This window comes from Chrysochloris asiatica, unplaced genomic scaffold (assembly GCF_000296735.1).
Source record: "Chrysochloris asiatica unplaced genomic scaffold, ChrAsi1.0 scaffold00125, whole genome shotgun sequence".
NCBI lineage: Eukaryota > Metazoa > Chordata > Mammalia > Afrosoricida > Chrysochloridae > Chrysochloris > Chrysochloris asiatica.
In genome coordinates this window covers 6,759,498-6,774,463 of record NW_006408643.1, presented here as the reverse complement: position 1 = coordinate 6,774,463, position 14,966 = coordinate 6,759,498, and the positions used below count along the sequence as shown (strand labels likewise).

Sequence of the window (14,966 nt, the reverse complement as noted above, 5' to 3'; positions counted from 1 at the left end):
ATCAATACATCTTGATTGCATGTTTGATCAATTTCAGATTGAAGAAGTTGGTAGAATTCTTCTATTTCATCCTCACTGGCTTTAGTGGTTGGTGTATAAATTTGAATAATAGTGGCATTAACTGGGTTTCCTTGTTAGGTGCATGGGTATTAACCTATCACACACAGCATTGTACCTCATGACTGATCTGGATATGTTCTTTTTGACAATGAATGCAACACCATTCCTCTTCAATTTTCCATTCCCTGCATAGTAAAACATGTGGTTGTCAGATTCAAAATGGCCAATACCAATCCATTTCAGCTCACTAATGCCTAAGATATTGATATTTATGTGTTCCATTTTATTCTTGACAACTTCCAATTTTCCCAGATGCATACTTCTTACATTCCATGTTCCGATTTTCAGTGGATGTTTACAGCTGTTTCTCTTCATTTTAAGTTGTGCCCCATCAGCAAATGAAGGTCCTGTGGGCTTTTCTCCCACGAGCTTTATTCCATTTGCGTCATCACGGTCAACTCTACTTTGAGGAGGCAGCTCTTCCCCAGTTGCATTTTGAGTGCCTTCCAACCCGAGGGGCTCATTTTCCAGCACTATATCTGACAGTGTTTCTCTGCTGTTCATAAGGTTTTCAGTGACTAAATATTCAGAAGTAGTAGTTTGTCACTCTTACTTCCTAGTCTGTCTTTGTTTGGAAGCTCATCTGAAACCTGTCCACCATGGGTGACCCTGCTGGTTATTTAAAATACTGGTGGCATGGCTTTCAGAATCACAGCAACTCACAAGCCACCACAGTATGACAGACTGACAGACGAGTGGTGCCTTAGGCACCGGTAAAAGAGGGGTATTTCAAGTGGACTGGCACTTGGTTAAAATTCCTGAGGCTCTCAGCCTCCTAATGAGAGACACTATTCCTTCTCTGCCTTCTTGTGACGTAGAGCATTGTTTTACCTGTATCAGAGAGGCTTTTGCCTTGAGCTGCACAATCATGGAAGGTTTATGCCGTGCCAGTCCAGGGGGATTCAATTCAGCACATACCTCGGGGAAGGCCTGCTTCAGATACTCTAGATATTCGTTAGACTGGACCGCTAGAGACTGATTATTCTGTAAAAGATATTCTTCCGACAAAGGGCAGGTTAGTAGGACAGTAGGTGGTTGAACTGTCATGTGGGCATTTGTTTCTTCAAAAGAAATAGTGGCGCGGAGTTTGCGGAGCAGGTCACGGCCCAGCAATGGGTAAGGACAGTCTGGCATTAGGAGGAAGGAGTGAGTCACAGTATGGTTCCCTAGGTTGGCAGTTCTCTTAGTGGTCCACGGGCATCAAGCGGTCTTCCAGTGGCTCCCTGGACTACAATAGAGTCTGAGGATAGTGGTCCCAAAGGTGAGGTTAAGATTGAATAGGTGGCCCCCGTATCTATCAGGAAGCTGATAGGTTTGCCCCCTACTTGTACTGTTGTCTGGGACTCAAGGGGTACCAGCCCGGGTCCCCCAATCCTGACCTGTCAGGTTAAGGATGGGGGTGCATGAGCTCCACTTCTCTGTGGGCACTTGTTTTTCCACTATCTTCGTAGCTTGCAATATGCACACTGGTTCCTTCGCAGGGGAGTTTGACTTGAGGAGTTTGTTTCAGGCTCATCTCTCCCCCGGCTATTATTTCTGGGGAGCTGGTCAGTTTCTCTTAGGGCTGCTACAAAGGCCTTTGCTACTGCTTTCTTTTCTGCTTCCGTGGGAAGGTCTCTATTATTGTAGACTTTTCTGGCTAGTTCTACCAACTCTGAGAGATTCTTCAAACCTTTCTAATTTTTGTAGCTTTCACTTAATGTCAGGTGGTGATTGAGCAACAAAAGCCAGGTTGATGGCTCGCTCGCTGGTTTGCTTGGGCTTCAGGATCAATGGGAGTGTAAGTCCGGTATGCTTCCAGCAACCTCTCCAAAAATTCATCAGGGACTTGCCAGCGCTCTGGGTGATGGCGGTTACTTTGGAGATGTTGGTGGGCCACCGAGCTGCTCCTTTGATCCCAGCCAGTAAGTACTGCTGATAGCTTTTTAGAGAGCGCAATCCCCCCGTAGTGTTAGGGTCCCAGTTTGGCCTTTTCTGAGGAAATTCTTCCTCGGTTTTATCTGTTTTCCTCTTCAGTACCCCCTAGAGGACCAATGACTGCTCTTTGGGCTTCTTGCTGGTGTCTGCTTCTCTCCTCGGCTGTAAATAATACCACCAAAATCTGCTGGCCACCATCCCAGGTTGGCATATGGGTGTGAAAAACAGATTCAAAGAGCCCTAGTCGGGCCTGGGGGTTTTTCTGAGAAAAAGGTTCGGAGTGGAGGGGGGAGCAAGCGGGTGGGTCTCCAGAATTTGGGGCATTAGGAGAGTGCATGGTAGTTGTTGGGCTAGCAGGCAGGTTGACTGTGAGGGAGGGGGCAGTTCTACATTCTTGGGGACTGGGACTGGGAGGGGGGAGGTATGAAAATAACCTAAAGGAAATCAAAAGACATTGATGCCTTAGGCTCAAGAGCCTCAGCCTGTTCACAACCAAGCAGCCAACCTTTATAGTCCAACAGAAAAACATGCATTCCTTTATTTCCCCACTTCCCATAGTTCGGAAAACAGAAGAATTTTATAAATAAGTCAGACAATAAACCAAAAGGAGTACAATCTGGGGGTAAAAACAACCGAAGTACAGTATGAGATGTCTATTGGCAGCTGAAGAGAAGTTATACAGAATTGCACTTAAATCAGCTCTGAGGCTAAATGCAAGCAATTCACAGTTTGTTTTTTTTTTTTTTAATTAAATGTTTTTATTTTGCATTGAGTGAAAGTTTACAGGGCACATCATCAGCTTCACATCACAGTTTCTTTTACATGCCAGTTCTGATTATTCTTTTATAAGTGCTATTGTGTGCTATTTTCAAAATATTACATCATTCATCAGTGTAAGTGACATCATTCATCAGTGTAAGTGACATCATTCATCAGTGTAAGTGACATCATTCATCAATGTAAGTGATGATCTCATTGCACAATCTCTGGGTATGTCATCTAGCTGAATGAAAATGAAACTCTAATTATTATTTTAAATAGGAACCAAATGATTTAAGGGGAAGTATGATTTTTAGTAACAGTTAAAAAGGAGGAAATGAGAATCTAAAATTGGAGCTAGTCAAAAAAGTATAGATGATCATGTATGTATCATGAAACGTGGAATCAGACATTCATTTTGTTGAATAAAGATAATGAGCTGAATCAGATCACCTGCACGCTTTCACGTAAAATGAAAAACAACTAAAAATTTGCCTTAAATAAGGAAATTAATTTTGTGATACTTTAAAAAAGCATATGAGCATATACTTCTCTGAAGTGCTAAGAGGCAAATTTGTGCTCTGCTGATAACCAAAAGGCCTGTCGGTTCAAACCCCCCCCCCCAAGCTCTGCAGAAGAAAGACCTGGCTATCGTCTTCTTGAAAGATTTCTTTGGAGCATTACAAATAGGATTCCAGAAGAAAATCACAAACTAAAAATACTCAATGGAAACTTCTTCTAGGCATAGAAGAGAAACAGCAGAAAAACAGGCTTTTATATAAATGCATGGACTCCTGGTGTGGCTGTCAGCAGAATTCTTAAGCCTGCTGCCGGGGACACTTTTCAAGCTACTCAGGGCGGTTTGGGGCTAGGTTTAAGTAGACATCTATATAAGGATATTGGTCTGGATGCCCTGGGGACCCCATAACTCAATGCCAGATGGCCCAGGAAATGTGGGGGGCAAATGTGCAGATGTCAGGCCATTCCACATCAAAGGTAGGCAATTCTGATTAACATAAGGTATAAGGTCCTGAGGCTGCCCGGACTGAATCTAATACCTTAGTCATCAGAAGAAGCAGTTCGAAAGTTACTTAGCATGCACTTCCAAGGGCTGCTAACCGTGGTACATGACTCCTATTTTTGATTTAGACAGACAGAAACAAGTAAGAAGAAATCTATTTCCCAGGGTTCAAAATCCCGCAGGGTCCCCTGACTGGAGAGGTTGAATAGCCACTCTCTGAGAGGCATGGAGTCGCCGCCAGTCCAGCCAACAATGCAGTAACTGATTTCCTAGGGCACAGGCTGTCATCTTGACCCATTGTCCCGGTTATTGTCAAAGCCTTCCTCTGTTCACAAACCCACAATTACTTCATAGAATTTGTTTCCCTTTATATACCAATATGTACAAAGAAATGTACAAATGAATTCTTTTCTCAGTGACCATTTTTCTCCCAAGACTTTACATTGTTATCAATTTTTACAGATTGTTGTATTCAGATTAAAAGCCGTGGATCAAGTCCTCTACAGGGTGTTTTATCCAGTGAGAATGAAATATCCAGTGGAGAGAAAAAAAGTTTAATAATCAATGATTCCTGGTCACATTCGGGAGAGAAAGAGAACCTTTATAATGTTGAAGGCAAGCTCCAAAACCAAAAAAGGCGTTTACGGTAAGTGGACGTGCCCGACAGACTGTGAGACGATCTTGAAATTAAAGAAAGTATCGCTGCACTCATAATTTTAAGACTACAGTATTTTCATGAATGTGCTATGCATATTGAAGATCTTGAAAGAGAATTCTGTTGGGAATAGTAGTCAGGAAACCCCACAGTGAGAAACAGTTTGAAAGAAATGACTTTATTTATATTAAGCCTTCAGCCCAGTATCCAGGTTGTTCCACTTTGAAACAATGTAGATAATCTAGTAAAGAATGTACTGAGAATGTGAAATATGGTCATAATAATCATTCATGTACTTTTCATCTTCAGGGAACATGTGAGGGATGACAGAGCACAGGATGTCCTTGTATGTGACGTATGTGGGAAAGTCTTTAGGCGTCCCATGTGCTTTAAACTACACTTAAGACAGCACAGTGAAAAGAAAACCTATGAATGCAAGTACTGTTACCAAGCCTTCGCTCGCTACTCATCCCTTCAAAAACACATGAAAACGCACACTGGAGAGAAACCCTACAAATGCAAGCAGTGTGGGAAATCCTTCACTTGTTACTCCACCCGGTATGGACATGAGAAAATACACCAAGAACATAAACTTTATGAATGTAAGCAATGTGGCAAAAGTTTCAGGTGTCGCAAACACTTTCAACAACACGCAAACGTGCACAGCGGAGAGAAACCCTATGAATGTAAGGAATGTGGGAAAGTCTACAGTCTGTCCACCAGTCTCCGGCAACATATGAAAAGACACATTAACAAAAGACCCTACGAATGTAAACAGTGTGGGAAAGCCTTCATGTTTCCCTCATGCTTTCAAAGACATCAGAGAACACACAGTAAAGAGAAGCCCTATGCATGCGAACAATGTGGGAAAGCCTATAGACGCCTGGAATCCCTTCAAGGACACCTCAGCAAACACAGCCGAGAGCAACCTTAAGAATACAAAGGATGTAGGCGAGCTCTCGCCCACCTTTAAAATCTTGCACGTGAAAGAAAACCGTATGAGTATAGACTTTATCTATAAAACCTTCAGGTCTAGCACTTCCCTTTTTGTGTACACATAAGCTCAGAAAAAGAAAAGTTTTAATTGTTAAAAGATACTGCCTTTCTAAGTACCTCAATTAATTTCTAGTTCGTGTTACTCAGAGTAATAAAAAGGACCAGGTTTTTTGGTCTTGTGGATACTGGTAGAATCCCCAAGACTATGACTTTTGGTTACTTGAAGGACCTGAACTGAACTTCCATCGTTCAGCTTACAGCCAAACAACAACTGTTAGCCTGAACAGCAACCATCCAAAATCAAAAGCTCAGAAATTGCTCTGGGGAAAACATCAAACTGTCTAAGAGCAGAGTTGTTGTTAAGTGCTGTTGAGTCTACTCCGACCCATAGGTTTCCGAGGCTGTAAATCTTTATGGGAGCTGAAAGCCTCCTCTTTCTCCCACGGAACCGCTGGTAGTGTCGAACTGCTGATCTTGAGATTAGAGCCTGATTTGTAACCACTACGCTACTGGTAAATACAGGAAGGAAGGAGAAAGAGTGCTAGTATATTGTAGCTTTTACAATCAGCCTCAGGAAACTGGGCGGGTATGAGTTGTTGACTGGAAGACAAATTTGCTGTGTAAACCTTCACTCAAATCACAATCAAAAGTTTTGATTTCTAATATAAACATCTAAGATAATATCCCTCTGTTATTGAGTAACAGAAATGACGAAGTACTGGACCACTCACCAAAAAGTTGCTGGTCCAAATCTACTCAGAGGTGTTTCAGAAGAGGGTTATGGCCATCTTTCTAAACCAGCCGTTGAAAATGCTGTGAAACGCAGTTCCGTTCTGAAACACTCGGGTGTCAGCCATCAAAACCCACTCAGTGGCTGCTGGCTGGTTTCTATGTACTCCTGGCTGTATATCATGTGTTTTGTTCTATGAAACTTTAAAGTAAACTTTAAAGTTACGTAAAACTTGACTTTGTTATGATATGATGACTTTGAAGGTAAGGTACTTTGCTCGTTTTCAATCGGTCAGTTGGTTGATTGTGTGCCATCGAGTCTTCGAATCAAACCACCCTGTGTAGGGTTTCGGAGGTCATCAGTTTACAGAAGCATACAGCCTCATCTTTTTCCCACGGAGGAACTGGTAAATTCAAATTGCCTAGTTAAGGAGCTCTGGTAGCGTACTGGTTACGAATCGGGCTGCGAACCGCAAGGTCAGCAATTCGAAACTACCAGCTATTCCACGGGAGAAAGATGAGGCTTTCTGCTCCCGTAAAGATTTGCAGCCTCGGAAACCCTGTACAGGGTCCCTATGAGTCGGAACCAACTCCACGGCACATAACAACAACATATAAGAAGTTGTGAATTCCTATTTTGCACTATGTTCCTGCTCTATGGTCACAATGATACGAGACTTTTGGGATTATTTAAATTTATGTTTTGGTCTACTATTGCAGACATTCCATTGGCTGACTCAGTATCTACCTGGTGTCTCTTCTGTAATTGTTAGTTGCTGGTCTAAGTTTCTTTATGGAATCGCCCAAATAATGCTTTTACCAAACTCTGATGGCCTCCTTATGTTTCCCTTCTGAAGCAGGTGTGAAATCATAGACCCATTCTCAAAGTGCTCTACCCCCGTTACATTCAGCTGGAACTAATTTAAAAATAACGCCCAGCGACGAGATAGCAGGTTAGGCAGACTTACCACACGGACCTTCTACAACAAAGATAGGAGAGACCAAATGAAGTAGTTAACAACCCTCTGGAACCCTGAACTCCAGAGGAAAGGTTAGCGAAGTGGGTAGAATGCTTGCTAGAAGGAGAAGGAGAGCAGGGCTGGACAGCAAGAGGGGGACTACCTGGGAAACATCCAGCCAGGTGCTCAGAGCCATTTTGGGGGCAGCTTTGGCAACTGAAGGTTGCCTAATTTCTTTTGCTCCACCCTCCACTTGTGGCCCGCTCACACCCTCATCCACTGCCTGCTCTCCAGAAGTTTGGGAGCCGTGTACTAGGAAGTCACACCAGTATGAGTTGGGGCCAGCTGCAGTGCTTTGGTGCTGGGATTCGGGTGGGCTCAACTACTTACCTACAGAACCCACAGAGCCACCAACCAGAACAGCATTTAACCAGTCAGTCACCCTGCCCCCAGCTGCCCTGTGGTCCTAACAGACTCTAAAACCAGTTTCATCAAAGGCCCCAGGAAAGACTTCCAAATGGAGTGCCCTGAGCATGGATAATACTGAAGCCAATAGGAACGCCATCTAGGACCAGGAACTCTGCTGTCAGATTCCCAACCCCCCCACCCCCCACAGTAGCCTCTTGGTTCTGGAATTTTCTCCCCAATCCTTAGCAGTTAGTTACACTCTTGTTTTGTTTTGTTTTTTGTTTGTTTGTTTTTTATTTCATTTCTATTTTTGTTTACTCTTTTCCCTCCATATTCTCTTGAATTTTATCTTACATTTGTTTTTCCTTCTTGTCTCGCATTTCTCCTTTTTGATCTTTCTTTACTGTCTACTCTCTTTTCATATGCCCTATTCGTGCTTTTCCTAAGAGTTTTAAAAATTACTTTTTATTTTCTATAGCTCCATTTCCCAGGCACACTAGTCTTTTAATTAGGTTTTTAGTTACAGTTAGTTTTTGTTTTCTCGGTTTGCTTCGTTTTTATTTCTTTAATTTGTTAGAGATTATTTTCTCTTTTCATTGTTGGGTCCTGTTTTGTTTATTTTGTTTTGTTTGGTGTTGGGAAGGGAGGGATTACGCTTTCCCACCCTATTGGCAATGGCAAGAGTTCCCATATAGCCCAGCTACAGCCATACCCTCTATAGCGCCACCCAGTGGGCAAGAGCCAACACTCACTCCTATAAGACCTGATCAAGTATAGAAAGCAGCCAACACCAGCCAAACCCACCCTAAACTGAGGTACAATGATACACATGCTTCCATTCTTTTTAACTACAACAAAGGAGACAGTTGGTGAGAACCTAAGACCACATCAACATACAATCATCAATTAAATACAAATAGTTTTATTTTACACAAAGAAACGAGAGAATGGCTCAAATAAATGATCAAGATGCAGAGCCAGAAAATATATTTCTAAGGAGGAATAGGTCTTGGAACTAACTGAAAAAATTTCAAAGAATGATATTAAGGTAATTTCAAAGGATTGACAGAAAAATCAAGGAAAACAAAATGGACACAAAAAAAGAATTCAGGAAAATACTATTTAAGGATAAAAAGACAAAATAAATGCTAATTTTGAAATTATAAAACCTGCGATTAGAAATTCAAAAGATTTATACTGGTCAATACATTTAAAGGGCAAAATAGTACATTCAAAGCAATAGAAACCTGGATTAGTGAGCTTGAAGATAAATCTTTCAATACTAGAAGAACAATTAGAAAAAAAAAAATAAAAAATAAAACTTGAAAGAAAGCCTAAAAGTTAGGTGGGACACCTGGTGTGGCAGTGTGGATTAATGCACTGAATTGCAAAGTTGGCCTGAACCACAAGGTCAGCGGTTCAAGTTCACCAGCCGCTCCTTGGAAACCCTACACAGGATTGCTATGAGTCTGAACCAACTCGATGGCACTACACAACAACAAAAAATGAAAAGGAACGACTAACACAGCAAAATGATAGCAATTAATTCATACCTATTGATAATTACACTTAATGTAAATGAATTAAGTGCACCAGTCAAGAGGCATATCAAAAAGATGTCAACAGCCTATATGTCATTCAACAGAACAATGGTTAAACACACTATGGTACATACACAAAATGGAATGTTTTGCAATGTTGAGTAACGATGAATCTAGATTTGCCTCAGCATGGATAAAGCTGGAGATTACGCTGTTGCTCTTGGATGCCATTGAGTTGATATTAATGCCTAGGATATCGATGTTAACGCATTCCATTTCATTTTTTACAATTTCCAGTTTTCCTAGATTCATACTCCGTACATTCCACATTCCCATTATTAATGGATGTTTACAGCTGTTTCTCTTCGTTTTGAGCTGTGCCCCATCAGCTCTGCCCCATGATCCCAAGGGCTTGGCTCCATTGGTGTCAGCACGGTCAACTCTATTTTGAGGGGGCAGCACTTCCCCAGTCTCATTTTGAGTGCCTTCTAACCTGAGGGGCTCATCTTCTGGCACAATCTCTGACCATATTCCAGTATTCTTCAATATATCACGTTTCAATATTCAACATCCTGGTTTTCCGTGACTAAATATTCCGAAATTGTCTGTCTCTCTAGGAGACACAGGGAGGAACGCTCAAGTTAGACTGAATAGCGGTAAATACAGATATCTGTTGGTACATGGAGCAAATGACAGTCTGTGCAATGAAGCAAAGTGTAGGAGTTGTCGAGTGTAAAACTGGTGATCTGCTCTGTAAACCTTCACTCAATTCACAATAAAAAGTTGTTTAAAAAATAGAAAACTGAGCTGAATGCCACCCTTTGTCTCAGTCCCCTTGTGTTCTGTGCCTACCAGTTAGTTCTGTCTGCTGACTTATTATTATCACCTTCACCTTCTCAAATTCCAAGGTCCTCTCCACCCCAGCTCCTCCTCCCCTTGGTACATGTGTCTCCGTGAGCCCATCCTCCACCTGAAATCCTTTTCACCTCTGACTCTTTGGACCCACAGGTGTGTGGGTTAGTGCTTTTGGTAACAGCCTATTTGATTTTCTTCATTTCAGAGTCTTCTGACTTAACCCTTGGTCTTGCTTCACTCTTTACCATCTAAACGTCATTGAAATCAATCTGTACTAAGACTTGGAATCATTTTTACACCCGCATTACATAGCTGTAATCTCTGAGCTCACACTGCAGTGCAGACCAGTATCTCCAGCTCCCAGTTGGAGCTCTCTGCTTTGATGGAACATGTGCACATGTGCAGATAGGATCTGGGGACATCCCACCCCATCTAACCCGACACAGTGGCTGCAATTAACAGGGATGACTGTGAGGGTGGCCCAGGACCAGGCACTGTTTGTTTTGTTGTGCATAGGGTCCCTGAGTTAGCATTGACTTGACAGCAGGACAAAAGAAAATTCCGGAATCAGGGTTTAATGTGAGCATTAAAACCTTGCAGGATGTTGAGGCCTGAGACCCTCCTTGCTTGAACAATTGAGAAGATGTGTAGGACGTGCTTGGAGTAGAGCTGAGCCAACAAGTCTTGACATAAGCCATTTAGAGGGCTATCATTGCTGATGTCAGATGGATCTTGGCTGAAAGCAGAGAATACCAGAAAGATGTTACCTGTACTTTATTGACTTACACAAAGGGTTTTGATTGTATAGATCATGACAAGCTTTGGACAACTTTGTGGAGAATGAGTATCCAGGAATACTTAAGTGTGCTCATAAAGAACCTGTTCATAGACCAAGAGGCCGTTGTTCGAACACAATAAGGAAACACCAAATAGTTTTCAATTAGGAGAGGTGTTATTCCATCTTTATGTTGAACAAATAATCCAAGAAGCTGGATTATATGCAGAAAAATGTGGAATCAGGGGTGGAGGAAGACTCATTAACATCCTGTGATATGCAGATGATACAACCTTGCTTGCTGAAAGTGAAGAGGACTTAAAACATTTAATGATGAAGATCCAAGACCACAGCCTTCAAGGAAGACTATAGAATTGATGCATTTGAGTTATGATGTTGGAGGAGAATATTCAAAGTACAATGGATCACCAAAAGAACTTATCTGTGTTTGAAGTACTCACAGGCCCTGGAGATAAGTGGCTAACATACCCAGTTTACTCAATACCAAAGCCTGCTGCTCGAGAACCCTTGCATCCAATTCTCTGCTTTGCGTACCCTAAACTCCCCCTCTCTGTTACCTCACTTGGACATACCACAAACACGTAAGTGTGAGCAGACACTTGAAACAGTGTACGCTTCCCAACAAGACCTGCAGGATAGCTCCATCCCAGGGGGGAAGGTCTCTCTTTACAGATGGAAGTGCAGGAGCAGCTGTCCCCACCGAAGACCGAGTCCTGAAAGCAGCAACCCTCCCAAAAGGCACCTCTGTCCAACGAGCTGACAGAGTTCCAAGGCCTCTGACAGAGAGGGGCCTTGGAACTGTCCAGAGAAACTCAGGTAAACATTTACATGGACAGCTGTTATGCATTTGCCACCCTCCACATTCATGGGGTCCTGTACAGAGAGCGGGGATTACTCACTTCAGCTAGAAAGGACATTAAAAATGTACAAGAAATTCTGGCACTCTTAGAGGCAGTCTGGCTCCTGAAAAAGGTGGCCGTTATACACTGCAAAGGGCATCAGTCTGGGTCTGACCCAGTCGCCTGAAGTAACCAACTAGCTGACCTAACGGCTAAGGAAGCCCCCCTCCATGATACACCCACGGCCTCTATACTATTACCCCAGTACCCGCCTCAGACCCCTCGTAGACCACCACTGAACGAGAACGGGCCACTTCTGAAAAGGGAGAACTACAGTCAGGACGGTGGGTACTACCCAACCAAAGAGTTTTCATTCCTGGCTCAATAGCACCTTATTTGGTGCAACAACTCCATGGGCCCACATACATGGGAAAAACAGCCATGGCCAAACTATTGGGGAAAACTTTCTATCTTAACCATCTACATGCCTTGTGTGCCCAGATGGCCCAGCGGTGTGAGGTATGTGCAAAGAACAATGCTAAACAGGGACTCACTGCCCTGCAAGGAATCAGGTACAGAGGAACTACCCCAATGGAACATTTGGAAATTGACTTCACTGAACTTATGCCAGCTCCCTTGGGTTACAGATACTTTTTAGTAGCAATTTGTATCTTTTCAGGATGGGTGGAAGCATTGCCCACTTGTTCCGAAAAGGCCCGGGAAGTAGTCAGATTACTCCTTAAGGAAATCATTCCTAGATACGGCTTGCCCTTGTCAATTGGCTCAGACAGTGGACCAGCTTTTGTTTCTCAGATCTCGCATAGCCTTTTTAAGGCCTTGGGCATCACTTGGAAGCTTCATACTGCCTACCGTCCTCAGAGTTCAGGACAGGTAGGATGACAAAATAGAGCCCTAAAGTCCACCCTTGCTAAATTGTGCCAGGAAACTGGATCTACGCCTTACATGTTACCCACAGCCCTATTGTGCAGTCGGTGTACTCCTGGGTCTGGTGGGTTTTCCCTCTATAAAATATTATTTGGAAAGGCCCCTCCTTTCTTGCTAAACTACCTGCCAACCTGGAGCATGGACACCTACACGTGTCCCAATAGCTGCAGGCACTCCAGGAAGTCTTCCACCAAATCTCCAGGTGGGTACAGGACCATAACCCCCTCCCTATAACCACTTTCTGTCAACCATTTCAGCCTGGTGACTTTGTCTATATTAAAAATTGGAAAAAGGAGCCCTTGCAACCCACCTGGACTGGACCTTCGTAGGTCATTCTGACTACCCCATCAGCACTTAAAGTAGTTGGAATAGACACCTGGGTTCACCATTCCCGAGCCAAAGCAGCTACCCACAAACCCTGGATCCTTGAGACTATTCAACCCTTGCGCCTCCGTTTCTGTCGCCAAAATGCCTTCTCTGACTAGCCTTGCTCTCCTTTTATACTATCTAAACTTTCCAGTAACCTTTGTTACTCCACAGCTCCAATACCAATTTCCTTTAACCAGCTATATACCACTGGGGCAACAATCAGCAACATCACATGGACACCAGACAATCCTGCCCTCCTGCGTTTCAACCTGAGCAAATTATTTGGATCTCCTCCAGTCCAGACAATGACCAACCCCTCATGGACACGAGGTCATAGTGGACACTGCCAGGTGGCTCAGGAATATGCAGACCATGCTGGTTGTGACATAAACCCTCTGAAATGAGACTCCAGCAAACCAGGTTCTATTTATTCCCAGGTAACCGGAATGGACAAGGAGCTCTGGTAGCGTAGTGGTTAGGAATCCGGCTGCCTACCTAAAGGTCAGCAGTTTGAAACTACCAGCTGTTTCATGGGAGAAAGATGAGGCTTTCTGCTCCGGTAAAGATGTACAGCCTCAAAAACTCTGTACAGGGTCACAATGAGTTGGAACCGACTCCACGCTACTTAACAACAACAACCGGAATGGGCATGCTAACCCTAATGATCTGACCTAAGTCCAAACTGGGTTCTGCTGAAATAAGACCCCATGTTTAGGAACCTCCAACCTCTAACTGTACAGAACCCCACCCAGACTCCTTAAATCCCATTGCACCCCAACCTGGACCCCACAAATGCTTACCCCTAAGTCTACTTTCATTAACTCCCTCCTCAACTCAACGTCCCCTGACCTAGCACAACACTGCTAGCTTTGTTTAAAACCCAAACCCTCATATTACATAGGTATAGGAACCCAAAGTAACGGAACAATCAATTCCTCTTCGTACCCTGTCGCCCCAGTTTCCCTCACTCTCGAATCTATATCGGGAAAAGCCACTTGTCTCCTCTCTTCTAGCATCTCGCTGGGTGCCTCCAATTTATCAGACATCTGTTCTAATTACTATCAACTCAACAACCTCCTATTTTAGCCCACAACATACTTGATTTTGCCTGTTCTGATGGTCTTAAGACTTGCATAACAGGGTCCACCCAGACAGAAATATGTATATTAGTCCAGGGTTTGCCCCAAATCTATGCTTATGGAGAGGAAGAAAGATTCAATTTAATTGAGCCCCCAGGATTACGCTACCAACAAGCCGCTCCTTTAGTAGGCCCACTCCTGCTCAGATTGTTTGCTCCTGGTGGTGGTGTCTCTGATTGGCTAATTTTGCTCGGTGGTTTGGCCTTTCAGGTTGTTTTCCTTTGCGATTTTGCACCTGGATTTAAGAACCGGTTGGTGTTAACACCAACCTTTTATTTTCTCTACCAGGGTTCCAGATCCTGCTTTCTTTCTCCTTGCCCCTGGGCTGACCCTATCAAAATTGGCCATGCCTTCCAATGCTTATCCTACAGGATTTCTGGAGAGTGGCTGGTGGACTTGAACCGTCAACCTTGCAGTTAGCAATCCAGTGCTTAGCCTACAGCACCAAACCAGTAAGCATGGGTAGGTTCCCTTCACTTGAGGATGTGAGGGCGGGCACTCGCAGGAGACGGAAGGGCAAAAGCAGACCCCCAAGATAAGCACAACCGCGCCGCCTGCGGCTTCGGCTTCCACTCTGGAGAGCCCACTCGAATTCCAACGCCTCGCCAGAGGTTTAGGAAAAAGGCTGAGGTGGATTGAAGCCGCTAGTGGAGCCTCCGGAAACAGGAAGGCGGGGAAAGGCACGATTGACGTGGTGCAATGACCAATGAGGGGCGTGCTCGGGCGGATCTCCGACCAATGGGTCACGCCGTCTGGCGAGGGGGCGGGCATTGGGCCAGGGTTGGTGGAGACCCCTGGCGGCGGCGTGTAATTCGAGTGAACCTGCGGTACATGAATGTGGTCTCTCGGCGGCGCTTCACGCCCCTTAGCCCTTTCCGTACTCGCCTGGCAGCTTCGCCTCACGACGTTCTGTCCGCA

At 43.9% G+C, this 14,966-nt stretch overlaps 1 protein-coding gene across 1 annotated transcript in view; it reads left to right on the top strand.

Annotated features, from left to right (window-relative positions):
• Positions 1 to 14,687, top strand: part of LOC102834588 (zinc finger protein 709-like) — a 32,142-nt gene extending 17,455 nt beyond the window's left edge. The window contains exon 4 of the mRNA XM_006869051.1: positions 14,554 to 14,687. Within this exon, the coding sequence (XP_006869113.1) occupies positions 14,554 to 14,687 (134 nt within the window). The remainder of the gene's footprint in view (positions 1 to 14,553) is intronic.
• The last annotated feature ends 279 nt before the right edge of the window (positions 14,688 to 14,966 follow it).